Source organism: Labrus mixtus, chromosome 1 (assembly GCF_963584025.1).
Source record: "Labrus mixtus chromosome 1, fLabMix1.1, whole genome shotgun sequence".
In the NCBI taxonomy this organism is placed as follows: domain Eukaryota; kingdom Metazoa; phylum Chordata; class Actinopteri; order Labriformes; family Labridae; genus Labrus; species Labrus mixtus.
In genome coordinates, this window is record NC_083612.1 from 12,580,648 (window position 1) to 12,595,383 (window position 14,736).

General features: G+C 39.7%; 1 protein-coding gene across 4 annotated transcripts in view; it reads right to left on the reverse strand.

Moving 5' to 3' along the window:
- The window catches only part of csnk1g1 (casein kinase 1, gamma 1), a 34,029-nt gene that overhangs the window by 11,759 nt on the left and 7,534 nt on the right, over positions 1–14,736 (reverse strand). For all 4 annotated transcript variants that reach the window (XM_061028240.1, XM_061028162.1, XM_061028089.1 and 1 more), the window contains exons 2-8: positions 13,763–14,193; positions 13,296–13,336; positions 11,603–11,672; positions 3,458–3,609; positions 544–778; positions 329–414; positions 32–116 (exon numbers count right to left, since the gene is read on the reverse strand). In XM_061028240.1, the coding sequence (XP_060884223.1) occupies positions 32–116; positions 329–414; positions 544–778; positions 3,458–3,609; positions 11,603–11,672; positions 13,296–13,336; positions 13,763–13,949 (856 nt within the window). In that variant the 5' untranslated portion in view covers positions 13,950–14,193. The remainder of the gene's footprint in view (positions 1–31; positions 117–328; positions 415–543; positions 779–3,457; positions 3,610–11,602; positions 11,673–13,295; positions 13,337–13,762; positions 14,194–14,736) is intronic.

The following is a 14,736-nucleotide window of genomic DNA, read 5'->3' on the forward strand; positions in this document are numbered from 1 at the left end:
TACCAGTTTGAAACAGAGATCATCAGTTTACCTGGAAAGTTCTCACAGAGGACCTCGATGGGAGTGTTTCGTTTTGTGTCTCCGATCTTCTGGTATCGTTCTTTCAACGTGTCGGCCTTCAGAAGAAAAAACAGAAAGATGTATAGACCTCATGTCCAAAGAGTAATAGTCGAGCTGCACAGAAAACAACTGTACTGATCTTTTATAATATTATAATTACTAGATCCCACACGGTCATGAAATCATGTCAGCTCTCAGACGTGTCACTGTTTCATTGATGATTGGGTCACACATGTGAGGGGTCAGCACAGTCATGTACTTGGCATACCTTTAGTCCCTGCCAAGGCAGACTCCCACGAAGGAAATACATGAACATGTGGCCTAAAGCCTCCAGGTCATCTCGCCGGCTTTGCTCTATTTGAAGAGACATGAAAAGGTTTTACTTCAAGAATAAAGATCAGATCATCTTCATCTACAAACAATGAAGGACAGTCCATCACAAAAAGAAATCAAAGCTTTATTTTGAAAGGAAACGAGTCTTACCTTTGCCTAAATGTGTATTGATGGACATATATCGGGCCGTGCCGGTTAGGCTCTTATGCTCCCGATATGGAATGTGTTTTTTGGTCTCGGGATCGATGTATTCTTTGGCCAGGCCAAAGTCGATGATGTGGATTATGTGTTCCTTTTTATTCCCTTGCCGTCCAATGAGAAAGTTTTCAGGTTTGACATCTCTATAGATGAGGTTTTTAGAGTGCACGTATTCCATTCGGGAAATCTGGTGGGAAAGTAAAACAGCAGAGTAAGTACAAAAAAAACATCAACATGAAACAACAGAATCTATCTTATCAGAAGCAAGAAGAGCCGGCGAAATGAGAATCAAGATGCCAAAAAAAGTGGAAATTGTCATTGGAGTATACCGGTAAGTTTACTGCTTGTCAGCCCTTGACAAACTGAGATTCAAGCTCTTCCAGCTTATGCATCGACATCAGAAACATGCATTTGAAAATGAGGAGTTAAGTTTGGAAGATGTGTGCATTAACTTCTCAGGGGCCTCCAATGATAGATGACTGTGAAAGAGAAACTGAAACTAATATGTAGTGTTGTACTCGAAGTCGGTCTCGGTCTCAAGAGCAGGCTCGAGGCCACTTTTTGAAGGTCTCAGTCTCGTCTCAGAATCGAAAGCATTTTTACTCGCCTTTTTACTTGCCTAATCTCACTGGGTTGAATACAGATTTTAAAGCAAGACCGGTCAAGACCACCACTGATCTGCAATTTTTCCACTGCATTCCTTTGATTTGAAGGAAACGCCCCTCTCTAAAAGAACAATTAACTTTAATTCATTAATAATTAGATTTTGATCCCCAGGTTACGGCCGCAGCCATCCAGGTGTTACGGTCTAAGTGATTCGCACGCCCCCTGCACACAAGATGATGATTTTTCATCGATATTTATGGTCTTGGTCTTGATCCCTAAATATCTTAGCCTAGGTTTAGTCTTGGTCTTGGAGCACTCTGTTCTCGGGTATGTCTAGTTCTCGGTTAGTGTGGTCTTGACTACAACACTACGAATATGAGGAATGTAACATTCAGAGCATCTTACATCTCCAGGATGAAGAGTCAGAATGAATGTTCTGTTGCATTACTTTTTTATCTGTTTGTGAAAACCTTTTAAAGCCGTCTCTTGCGATCCATGAGCCTTATGGAATTGTTCAAGAAATCTTTCAAGCTATAATGACAAGCTTAAAGGCAAGACTCTAAAAGTAAAAACCCATAGAAATAGAGCAAAAATGTTTCTATGACTTCCCTATCATTATAGGTCTGCAGTTAATGATCAAATGTGATTGATAAAAGTGAAATCTAGAACACTTTATATTCACTCTTACTTTCAGCACTAGGCTGCAAAAATACCCAAAAGGTCCATTACTGTCACCCAACAAAAGCCTCTGTTGGTGACCAGCCAGAACTCAAGGCACTGAGTGAGATCAGAACAGTCCTGTAGAGATGTAGGATTACAAAAGCACCAGTGATAAGGACCAAAGCAACATCAAGTTTACAGATGAGACATTTTTACAAGGTGCTCATAGTCGCTACCTTCCAAGAACAGATTTGTAACTGAAAAGAAAAACAGCTCCAACACACAGGAAAATGACTGAGGCGGTGTGAGTAATAGGATCCTTTACATGGGTTTGTTTTTGAGGGATTCTGATCCCCTGAAACATTTTTTTGAAACCAGATCAAAAAAAGGAGCTTGAGTAGGAGGACAAGCTCGCAGCACTTATTGTGGGATCATACATTTATGCCAAAAAATAAAGAGGGAGATCTGCATGATAAATACAGAGGAGGAATTCTCTGATTTTCAGGCTCTACCAGCTCTGTGTTATGCTATACCATGTTTTCTGATGTGCTGTTTTGTGTGCTTCCTTAACAAATCTTCAGAGGGTATCTACGTTACAAAAGCTAGGCAGATTTTTGTGCTGATGAAATGAAATGTTAGAAATTTTGAGATGTCTGAGGCGCCCAACAGACTGGGTCAGACCCCCCTCTGTGCTGCTCACACTTAATGAGACTCAGTAATGGCTCTGCTCTTTTTGACAGCTTCCAGCCAACCTGACTCTGACCGTTAATATGTGTACAGGGACAGATTGCTAATTTGCAGACAGGGTTACAGGAGATCCTACACTGCTTTCCAACTTGCTCTATTGGCATATGGCCTGTAGGCAGAACTGCTATAAAGAATATTCAGAATATTCTATTCAGAATAACTTGTTTTTACGAGGCTATCTGGTGTATGTATATATATATATATATATATATATATATATATGTATATGTACATGCAGAAGTACTTCACAATCTTAAACCAGTTGTACATTTTGTGCCTTGTTTACATCAGAGCTAGGACATTACTTTAGACAGGCATGCATTACTGATTTGTTTCATTTTTTCCTGTATTAAATTGAAATAGCTCTCCTTTTCTATATAAATCGATGGTCAAACATACACACTCCATCTGTTTAGAAAGACTGCGGCATTTGCTTAAAAAATCCAGGAAAATAGTACGTGTTTGTATATTTTCTTCTGTCTGATTAACAATTAAACCTTCTCGTAGTTAAGGGGGCACCATTCTTTTAAAACATTCAAGGTTTTCATGGTAAAACATCTGTAGGGAACCTCAGACAGCAGCTACTTTTACTGACAGCAACATCGCAGTCATGTTGAATGATTGATGACAAATGGAAAACAAGGAATAATCATAACTGTTCAAAAAAGACGTTAGTACCAGCAAGGTGCTGAATGTAGCATGTTTTATGTTGCCCCACTGATGATTTTTTTGTTGCTTGTTTGGGCTGTTGCTTGTTTTATTCTACACACATTTGGAATACCAGCATTTCCTTTGTTATAAAAAAGTGATTAGAAGTCATTTTGATCAACTTAATACACCATATCAAACTTACCAGCTGAATTGCTATCATGAGGACAGTCTTGAGGGAAAAGGTCCTGTCACAAAGGTCGAAGAGATCCTCCAGACTCGGGCCGAGCAGCTCCAGAACCATGGCGTTGTATTTCCCACAGGGCCCGAAGTAAAACACCTGGGGTACGCCCTCAGCTGAAACACAAGAACAAGAAAGTAAGACTTCAAATAAACAAAAGTCCAGTCCTCATTTGTTTACGTAATCTCAAGTCTTCATTGTTTTGAATAAACCACATGTAAGATGATTTATGAATAGCTTGGACGGTCGACAGTTGCAGAAAGGAAATACTAATTAGAAGAATATATTAAGAATATGTCTTTGGCTGTATATACTAGTGGGAATTTGAAGAGTTAGGGTGCCAAATGTGTTTATTATTCCTGTCTAAATAATGATGGTTCTAAGTTGATCCCAAGGTAAACGGTAAGAGGCCTCTAAATGGACAGATAGGAGGAGGGGCAGCACAAGGTTACTGAGGACAGAGTAGAGAAAGCTGCTGGGTAAACATTAACCCTACAGTGAATTACAAAGTAGGGCCTCCTAATACAACTGTGTCACTTCTGTACTGCAGGCTGGAAACTAATCTTTGCACTGCCTCATATCACATCCTCCCAACTGAATCATATCCTCTCTGCTCTACTCCCTCTAATTGCTCTAAAATCCCTTCCATCTGTCACCTTGGCTCTTATTCTGCTTCTTGTTACAGTGGAGTTTTGTGTTATGTGTTTTCATTCAAATGCAGCAGTAAAGATGGCAGGGCATGATGCTCTGACCCTGGTACTGCTTCTGTTTGTAATGCTGACAAGCTGTGACTTAAGTGCTGTTCAACTTTTTGAAAGGTGTTAGATATCAAAAAGGTTCATGTTGATTCACGGTTGGTCCTTTATTGCTGCAGTTTTTAATGACTTGATCTAAAAAGCAACAAATGGGAATTTCTAAACATAAAACAAAAGCCTCGGCATTTTGCACACGCAGTATGAAATTCATCACAACACTCATGCATTAATGATTATGTGTAACTGGTGATTTCTGTGTTCTTCTCTGTGATCCTGACCACATCTTGAACTTTAGTTTCAAAGAAAAGGAAACCAGGTCAAACTGTTAATTGCCTTCAGAGGAAGCATGATTCAAAGTTTGCCTCTGCTCACTGCAAGTCAGAATCCCATTAAAAAAAGGTCCCCTCAAGAAACTTCAAAGAAATGCTGCCGCTCCAATCACACAGACCCTGACTTTTTCGGACTCGGCTCAGTCCTCAAAAATATTATAATTGCATAGAAGTGGAAGAAAAGGAGGAATGTCCTGATTGCTTTTCACGTCCTTGGTCCTTAAGAGAGCCTTTTAATATTGAGTATCTGCACATCTGGCTCAAAAAAAACAGCTGGACAAGCGCAAAATCTGTAGCTTTGTTTGTGCAACTGGAGATGAACTTTCTTCATTTATATGTTCATTTGTAGCAGCGTAGGTATGTTAGATATACCTTTGTGTTTTCACAAATGAACAAATATAGCAATTGTTCCTCACCTCTGGGTGATTGGTTTAATCAAAATCTAATTCCACAGATTTAAAAACACACATTAACACCTTCTGATGTTGATAAGGGGGGGAGGGGGTTGCTATCAGCGGCTTGCGCCCTTCTTTAAACATCCAATAGAGGGAGAGTGATTTCAGTTTGAATTATGGGTCATGTTTAACCTGGAAAAAGAAAGTCCAATATTTACTCATCTATGAGCTTTGTTTTGGTCTCCACCCTTAGAAAACAACCTGCAGGTTGATTTGACTTTGTAACTTGATGCTGGGCAGGTCGTGTGCAGAGGATTTATCACAGCTTTTTATGAAACAGCCGACTGGTGAGCAGGAAGCTAAGTCGATAAGAGTAAACCTAAAGAGTTAAGTTGTAAACAGAAGGAAAATAATGACCTGAAGCTACATAGAGAGGAGGAGAACCCATTTAAAAGATAATGTTCAGGAAGTATGACTACTAGTAACACCTTTCATACAACACACAGTCATCAGATTCAGAGTTTACATAAAAACATACTGATCAGGGCAGCTTGAAGAGAATGTTTTCTTCTTCCTAGCACCTTCCATTGCAGAACATTTTTTCTGAATTAGATACATTTACATTCTGTTACTATATACACACAAGCTTAAAAACATTTACACACACACACACTTCAAATGTTGGACAAACATTTCCTTCATGTTTTTTGTGCCATGATGAAGGAGGCAGCTCTAAGAAATGACTCTGCACCATAAAGATCAGTGAGGGGAGAAAATGACTATCATAAGCTTTTTATGGTGCTCATGTAATATAAGCAGGCTTGGTAATGAGAAAGCTAAAACACTAATCCTGATGTAATGAGATAACATTTTCATATTGAAAACGTGGCAGAAGACATCTTGACTTGCCAGCTGGTTAATGGGAAAGACGCTGCAGCACAAAAGGTGGCGCGATGCTGTCAGCTAGCATACGGGCATGTAGGAGTCATGTTGTGCTCCATCCTGTGTTTCTGGACACCATTATGCAGTTCTGTGGGTTGCTAATTGTAACATAGGAATGAGTGCCTTGAAACCACGGGTGCCTGTGGGAGGCCTTAAAACGTGTCAGATTGGAGATGTGCTGTAAATAAGTGGATAAACGCTCGTTCAATTGGAAACAAGGTTGGTCAAGCTTTTTACAAGCAAAGGAAAAGCACAGATTGCAGAACCATCATTATCTACGACAAAACCGTCCTCGTAAGAGACTGAATCTGTGTGTCCTGAACTTCAGAGTTGACTCTAATTGTACAGGGAGATTTTGATAGAAGCTTCCAATGTCCTAGGTACCACTTTTTGACTTCTTTCCTCCAATTTTCCAAAAAATAATGAGAGCAATGTGTGGGTGTAGTGCTGACTTTGTCTTGGGGATATTCTTAGTATGTCTAGTGCAAGTCAGTGAACAACGGTGGAAGCATAGACAAAATAACAGCAGTTTCAACAAAACATCCACATTTCACCTCTTTTAGAGTGATATTCTAAAATCTCCCCCCCCCCCCACTTGTGTGATTATTGTGGTTGATTGCAATAAAAAAATATATATATGTTAATTGGCTTACATATCTTTTAAACCCAGATTTTGCATGTGCATATTTGAAGGATGAAAATAAATTAATTAAAAAACATTCCAAGAAATGACATCACTGTAAGCAAGACGTATTTGGGCCCAGGTAGAGTCAAGAGTTTAAAGGGTTAAATCAGCTTTTGCATTTCAGTATTTAGTTCATGCAGTCTCAGATGCAGAGCTGTAGTTTTTCTGACTGAGTTTCAGTTGTATTATGTGGAATATATTGAATATATAATGAGACGGTATGAAAATAACTGTCATGGTTTTATAACTGCTGTCACACACAAACGTATCAAGTCTGTCAACCATTGAACACGAGGATAAAAAATACATTTCCCTCGTATTACTGTTATTTAATAGAAGTGCTGGCTGCAGTTCTTTACAACAAAAGGGGAACAAGATGAATGTGATGAATGAGTATGAGTCTGACTGAAAGGCACTCGCTCAGATCTCCTGGCCGGTATACTCGCTTCTCTGTGTGAGTTTTCTACGGTTTCTTTGGACTCTGTGGTAGGACTACTCCTGGGCTTGTAAGTTTGATGTTGACCGTCTGGTTGTTTGTGTTCTGATATTTAGAAGTTATCCGTCACAACAGAAAAAGATGTGGAAACGATCTCAAAATCTATCTATGCAATCTACACATCTAATCTAAAAGAATCAAAAATGACATTGCTCCACACATGTTGTCAACAAGGACGCCATGTTTTTTAATGAAGGAAGAACACATTGTCTGCCAGACATGACGTTGTGATTATTGTGTGTTGCCTTTCTGTGTGGAGTTTGCATGTTCTCCTCGTGCCTGTGTGGGTTTCCACCCACATTCCATAGACATGCAGGTGAGGCGAATTCGTGACTCTAAATTGGATGTAGGTGTTAGTGGATGTGTTTTTCTCAATATACTGTATATGTGTGTGTGTGTGTGATGCTTGTTTATTTATGTGTAAGAGTATGTGTGTGTACGTGTGTGTGTGTGTGTGTGTGTGTGTGTGTGTGTGTGTGTGTGTGTGTGTGTGTGAGCCCTGTGTAAGATCAGTAACGTTTCCTTCTTGTATCCTGTACGGCACTACATTGTAAATGTATGATGAGGTGAAAATGTTTGATTAAAAAGAGTTCTGCAGTTCCACGATTTATTCTAGGCTTCTCATGTCAAACCGCCAGGCGACTGAGCCCGTTGTTTGATTGGATGCTCAAATTTAGTTTTTCTGATATATTTGCTGGCTGGCTTAACATCATCTACTGCTTTCCCCAAAGCTGCACTAGTAATGGTCAATCTGATCATATGTAGAAACATTTAATTTAGAGCTGTGCTATGTTGTTAGATAGGTTAGAGCTGCAGAACTAAAACCGCCAGTATGAAACTAGGGCTACACAACTCACGGCCAAATGCAACTCTCAGAACGGTTAAAATATTCAATGTCTGATTAAAAGTTTGAATGTGTTACAGAAAAGCATTTCAGAAGTACTGGTGGTCCTACTGCTGTTTATTTTCTATAGGTTTTACAAATCACATGTGTTTGGGAATAAACATTTATATTTTTTCCCTCTTTACATTCACTAATGTGTCACCATGATTTAGTTTAAACTTAAAGCAAACAGAGTATTGACTGAAGTTCCATTTCTAACAATGACTCATGTCTTTGCATTAGTGGGAACAGATATCCAGGAGGAGACCTCTGGCCTCTCTCCTCTACATGTTTGTAAAATCTGTTAAGCTGCGTCTCTGTGGGAAATGTTTACTTCCTTGGGGTTGAGATGGTCACAGAGCTGGTGTAGCGTTTCATGATGAGGACTGGCTGCTGATACCTCCAACAGTTCAGTGCACAGCCACCCTTAAACAAACCGTCTCGATCATCTAAACAGTCCCGCCCTCTGCACAATAACGCATCACGGTGTGCTCATAAAAGAAGCAAAGCGACTGACTGCACTGACACATATCCTCACATGATATATGGCAGGAGATGTTTGATTCCTTATTAAATCACCCTCATTAATAGCTGGTGACAGTTGGTTATGCACCAGATACGACACCTGATTGAGCATCTGAGTCAAAGCACATTAATTCATAAAGACGCTGTTGCACAGACACTGTGACAACCACATTGGCTGCGAGGAATGTGGCACAGCTCACAGGCAAGAAGAAATGAGGTCACGTTATCCCATCTGGAGGAGAGGACGGAGGCAGGTTAGCTCTAAGAGAGGCAGACCCACTCTCTAAATATTTAATGAGTTTCCGCACAGTTGGCCTTTTCCAGCCCCTGCCTTTGCAAAACAATAGCCATTATATTCCCAGTCTGGATGTCATACATGCATGTGGAACTCCAAAAGGCACATATAGGACCATACATTCAAAAATCACTGCTTCACTTTCAAATAATGATACTTAGCCTTTTAATACTGTATGATAACCTTTATTAGTATATAACGACATGAGAAGCAGAAAAAAGCTCCTATCAATTACTAGCTGCTTTTTTTTTTTAGGTGTATTCATTCAACTACCAGTGCCATCTAAGATTATTTCAACTGTTTTAACATAATAGCAACAAAAACCTACAGAGCAACGAAAAAGATTTCTCTATTGTCCCATTGTTTCCACCGTCCACACCCATTTCCTCTACCACTAAGACTAAAAAAGTTGACCCTCAATATATTCCTCTGTTGTAGTCATTTTATCCTGATAAGAATCTTTGTCAGTGTGGTTGCTGTAACAGGGATGCGTCAGAAGACCTTGACTAAGCTTTTACGACACGCTGAGATTCTCAAGGGAGCACAGTCAAGGAAAGGGAAATCGAGAAGCTGCTATTATAGTATTGTCTTACATTTAGAACAAGGAGTAATGAAGTGATAAAAGACAGATTTCTGAAAGGAAAAACTGTAGAGCATGTGGGAGAAGACATGCATAAATATACCACTATATCACCATTAGACACCAAGGGCCAGGTAGTGAAGAGAGAAATTCCATGGATCATTGTGTGGGAACAAATTTAGAATAAAAAGCTATAAAATAACCACAGAAAGGACTGCAGTACTATCGCAGGTCATGTACCAGAAAAAACATTTTTGAAATGTGTGTCGTAGTCCTAAACAGAACGAATAAAGAACAACCACAAACACCAATCATGCACCAACATGAAAATGATGAATAATGCTGAAAATACCATGGAGCGCTAGGAATCTGATATCTAACAATGTTTACATGTTGCATATGAAATACATAACCTAATTAAATACCATCTGGTAATGTGGATCATGTGTTCACTTTTGACCCCATCATCTGGCCTCATGCAGTGAAAGTAACAGATACAGATCCCTGGACTCCAGACCAAAGATTCACACAAGTCCATTTAAAGTATGCAAATATAACAACGTACTGGACTTCAACATTCTAAAACCAGTTTACACCAACGCTACACAGCATCACATGCCATGAGATGCAACAACACTGTATTTGCATATTCTCCCAGCTGTAACATATTGGCAACATTCTGCAATGGTTTCCTCAGGTTGTGACTCTCTGGGCTGAACTGGACTTACTTTGAGTTCTTTGCAACATGTAGAAACAAGACCATGAATAAGACAGCCTGATACTGGAGATTTAAACAGCCCTGTGGGCAAATTCTAATTCCCCTTCCCCCCAGCTCACTTAGTTAAAGCCTCATCCGTGCATTTGCTTGATGTGTCTATAATGAATATTTTTACTATGGGATGGTGGAAATGACCAAGTGTGATGTGAAGCTGTGAATCACACCGGTGAACTTACAGGAAACCATTACACAACTCTGCAGAGCTTTAAACCATCATTGTCTCAGAAAACAACACTGTTGTTTAGTCCACTCTCTCTGCTCTCATCGGCATGCTGCTTTCCAATGAAAAGCTTTAAAAATTAACCTAACTGCCCAACAACAGCCTGCACTCTGTGAGGTAGGAATATGAAAGAGAAGCCTTATGTTCTTAGTTTACTTCCTGGAATTAGTTCCTCTGGTTCTAATGTGGTGTTGGGTGGAGACCAAACAACACAATTCAAGATGATAGAGAACATTGCACTTTAATACTCCAAATTAATCAGTATACTAGTTGTGTTTACACACTTGCACTCTAGGAAATATCTTGGGACAGCCTGCCCTGAAATCTTCCTGATTCCATGATGAAAATAAGTCGCTGCAGAACTCAAAGATGACAGAGTCCGACACAGTACAACGGCGGGGCGCAATGTGAATTGACAAGAATATTAAGCGGAATCACTGAATCAATATGAGTGTACTAAGAGGTGATGACGCTGAGCTTAGAAACAGCACTTTTGCAGGAGAAAAAACAAGAGCAGTCTGAAAAGGGCTTTTTGACAGCTGGTTGTGAAAATGAGCATATGTTTGCCAACAAGTTCAACGTGTCAAATTAATAAGGTGATAATTTATTTGTGTTCACAGCTCTGTGCAACCAAGGGACCTTTAGACTTTAGAAAAAAAGGAATGTATGTCACAGCTATTAAAGCCTCTATTTTGAGAGCCACTTTGCAGACATACTCTGAAAGTATGTTCAGTTTATTAGCTCAATCGGAGCTGGACCTTAGGCATGTGTTTGTTACTCTACAGTGAGCAGGACACCCCTGACACAGCAGACACACAACATACGCTACATCCTCAAACATAGCCTGCAACACTTCCTGCATGTTCTGCCTAGATAACAACAAGGAAGTCTTTACAGTGGAGCCGCAGAAAAGGTCAGCAGTTGCATCTGTTCTGTGGGTGTGTGTAAGAAGCTTTATGTCAACACCTTTCATATTCAATTGCACCCCTGGTAGGTCTAGTGTTAGGCAAGGTCATGGCTTAACAAGCTCTCAATGCACGTAGGCGCCCAAACACTCATGGCAACAAAGTCCTGGAGATCACTTTAAGTTGCTGACTAGGCTTAATTTAACGTGAGTGGAGTAATCACTTGTTGTGGAAATGATGCAATCTCCTGGGCTGATCTTAGTGCCAAAACAGTCAAATCATTGTCAAGCATTAATAAATAAATAAAAAGTGTGACCTTACCTGTAGTTCCCAGTGTTTTGTAGAACCGGTACTCTAAATGCAGCTGTGGTGCCCTCGACTTCACTGGTTCCTGCACAGATCAATCACATCTAATCAGTACTCACTTAACGACAACCACAAAAACATAGACAAGTGTTTATTTTTCATGAAATCAGTAAAAAAACAAACATTGTCTTTAAGTTATGAAACATATTTTTCTTTGTTCACCATGTGGCCTGTGAAGTGCCAACACATTTTAGATGAGTCATGGTTCATTTACAGGCAGATACTTGCATGCCATCTGATGAGCTGTAATTACAGGATTTGGGAAGAACCAGGAAAAACCCTCCCATCATGTAACACTAGTAGGTCTACCAGAATAACTGACCTGCCAGTTTTCAACATATAACACCAGCATGTCTTCTGACACAAACCTCAACGAGCACACTCTTTTGCAGATTCATGTGTAATAAAAAAAAAAAGAGACCCTAATCTATGTCCTCACCAAGAGAGAAGTTTAAAATGATAAGCAGTCTCCTTTTGTAGGTTTGTTCTCCAACGCTGACTCAACTCTCAATCGAACAGCTCACATCAGTTACCCCACACTCAAACTTACAAAACCTCATACTCATGTGGGAACATTTTGAATCCTATTAAAAAAAAAACAGTTAAAAGGGACAAGCCGAGGTGTCCTGGATAATCTTTGGGAAACTCCCTCCACATTCCCTGCTTTGGTAACACTTCATAATAATAACCATCATCAATAAACAGTAGTTTACTTTAGCAAATAGTTCATTTAATGTTAAACAATGAAATGATGATAAAGTTGTTATGTTATTATGGCACACATCAGAACACTTTCTATACTGTATTAAGAATGTGTTAATGGTTACTAAATGATTCACTAGGTTAAAGAAAATGTTTGTATCTATAATGCATCTATAATTAACCCTCACTCTCTCTTTACAATAATAAACAGTTTCTCTGATTCTTACTGTTTTTATTATCATCTGTGACACAATATGTTATTTATATACTCATGATTCTGTATGAAGTAAACTAATGACACAATTACATACATTATAGCACTACTGAAAAACATGATATAACTATTAAAGTTAATTTACTATAAATAGAGTGTATTAATGATGGTTATCATAAATTGTTACTGCTGAACTGAAATTCTACACATTTAGTGAAAGATTTGATCAGAGCACCACATCAGTGTCAGTAGTCCATAATAAGCATGCAGCAGTGTGAGCAGCTGGATGGTATTTGGCTTGATTAACGTACTAGTCCTTTAGTGTGGCTATTCTATTTACTGCTCTCTAGTGTACAATCATAAAGCCATGAGTCAGCAGGCATGGTTTCTACTCCAGCAGCCACTGGAAAGACACACCCACTGGATCCCAGCATCTACACACACACACGCACACACGCACACTCACACTGGATCCCAGCATCTACACACAGACACCCACAGTGACACACACACACACACACAGGCGCAAATGTTCATCTTGAATGTTATCACTTTGTTCTTCCCAGGGAAAAATACATGCTGTTTATATTTATGTCTCTATATAGCGACATTTTCTAAATCTTAATTAAAGTTACCTCTTTATGTATTGAATCAGTTGTATCAATCATTTAGCAAATTATTCTAAAACAGCAAAAGAGAAGAATCAAGCAAAGAAAGAAGCTGAGCACTTACCAGTTTAATAGCTACATACTCATTGGTGTAGAGGTTTTTACCTGAAATAAGACAGAAGAGAAATTCACAAGAGAGCCATAAGAGGAGAGCCACACAGGAATTGAAGATGAAATTGATTATACAAGGGAAGACACTTTTTTTTTTATTAAAATGTCCTTTTGGAGGCTGTGATTTAAAGTACTTTTGTGCTAGAATCATTTCTATATTTGGTTTTCTCTGATTCATATCAATCAGAGGGACAGAATACGAGAAACATCTGGAGGTATTAAGCAATGCAAATCTAGAGCACCACTATCTCCTGTCTTCAAATGACCGGAACGCTGAATCAACTCCCCATGAAATATGTAAACCTTCATGAAGATAGAATATAAAACAGGGCTGTTGTATCAGACTGCAGCCACATTAAATAAACTGGCTCATGGGTGTAGTTACACACAGAACACTAGTAATCCGCAGAATCAACCTACCAAGCTTCAATTCACCAAAGTTTCCACAGCCGATCTTCTTGCCCACACGGAAATTTGGCCCCACCATGAGAACCCCGGAGGAGCTGGAGGCGCCGGATGGCCGGGACGAGTGTCCGCTGCGGCTTCCCTGGGACACTTTAGTGGCCCTGGCGGGCCGCTCGCCATATTTGTCTCTCTGTTGATCCATAGTGAGAGCAGCACAGGTCAGCGGGTGCCCGGAGTGATGTACAGGAAGGCCTCCTGGGCCGGGCCCACCACAGCCACAGCGCTGGTCACTGGGAGTGCCTGGATGGCACAGTCACTCTCATGAGACACAACCTGGTACAGCTAACCGATACTCCCCCCCGTTCTCTGCCTGTGACCTCTAACAGCTCTTCAACAGGCTGCTCTCTGGTCTCAACATTTGTCACAGGGAGGTGAAGGTAGAAGACCTGTAAAACAAAGGATACAGAGAGAAGACATTCACTTTAAACACTGAGCAGCATATCAAAGATGGTAGTGTTGTTCTGTGGAGCTGTCCCTATTTAAAGACTATGCACAATGTTGGTCTTAAGTAGCTGCTCACTGAACAAAAAGCTGAATGTGAGCAAATATCTAAGAAGCTTTCAGAGGCACAGAAACCATTCCCACTTCATGACATTTCTTCCAAATCTACTTAAAACGTTTTGAAAAAAAAACATAATGGTAGTTGGCTTCATAGTGAAAACATATTACTAAGGCCTAATTAAAACGCTGGCATTGAACGCATTGCATACACCAATTTAAAGTAATTTAAGCCACTTTACATTTAGGAAAACATGTCCAATAGCTTCTAGAATAGATCAGGAATTAGACTTAAATTCTGCTCTGATGTAAAAATAATCAACATTAAGAGGCCTGACTGAAACAGTACGTTTAAGTTGTGTTATAACTCACAAATATAAAAGGCAAAGGAGAGGTGCAAAAAGGCTGCAAATGGGGGGAACCCAGTGATT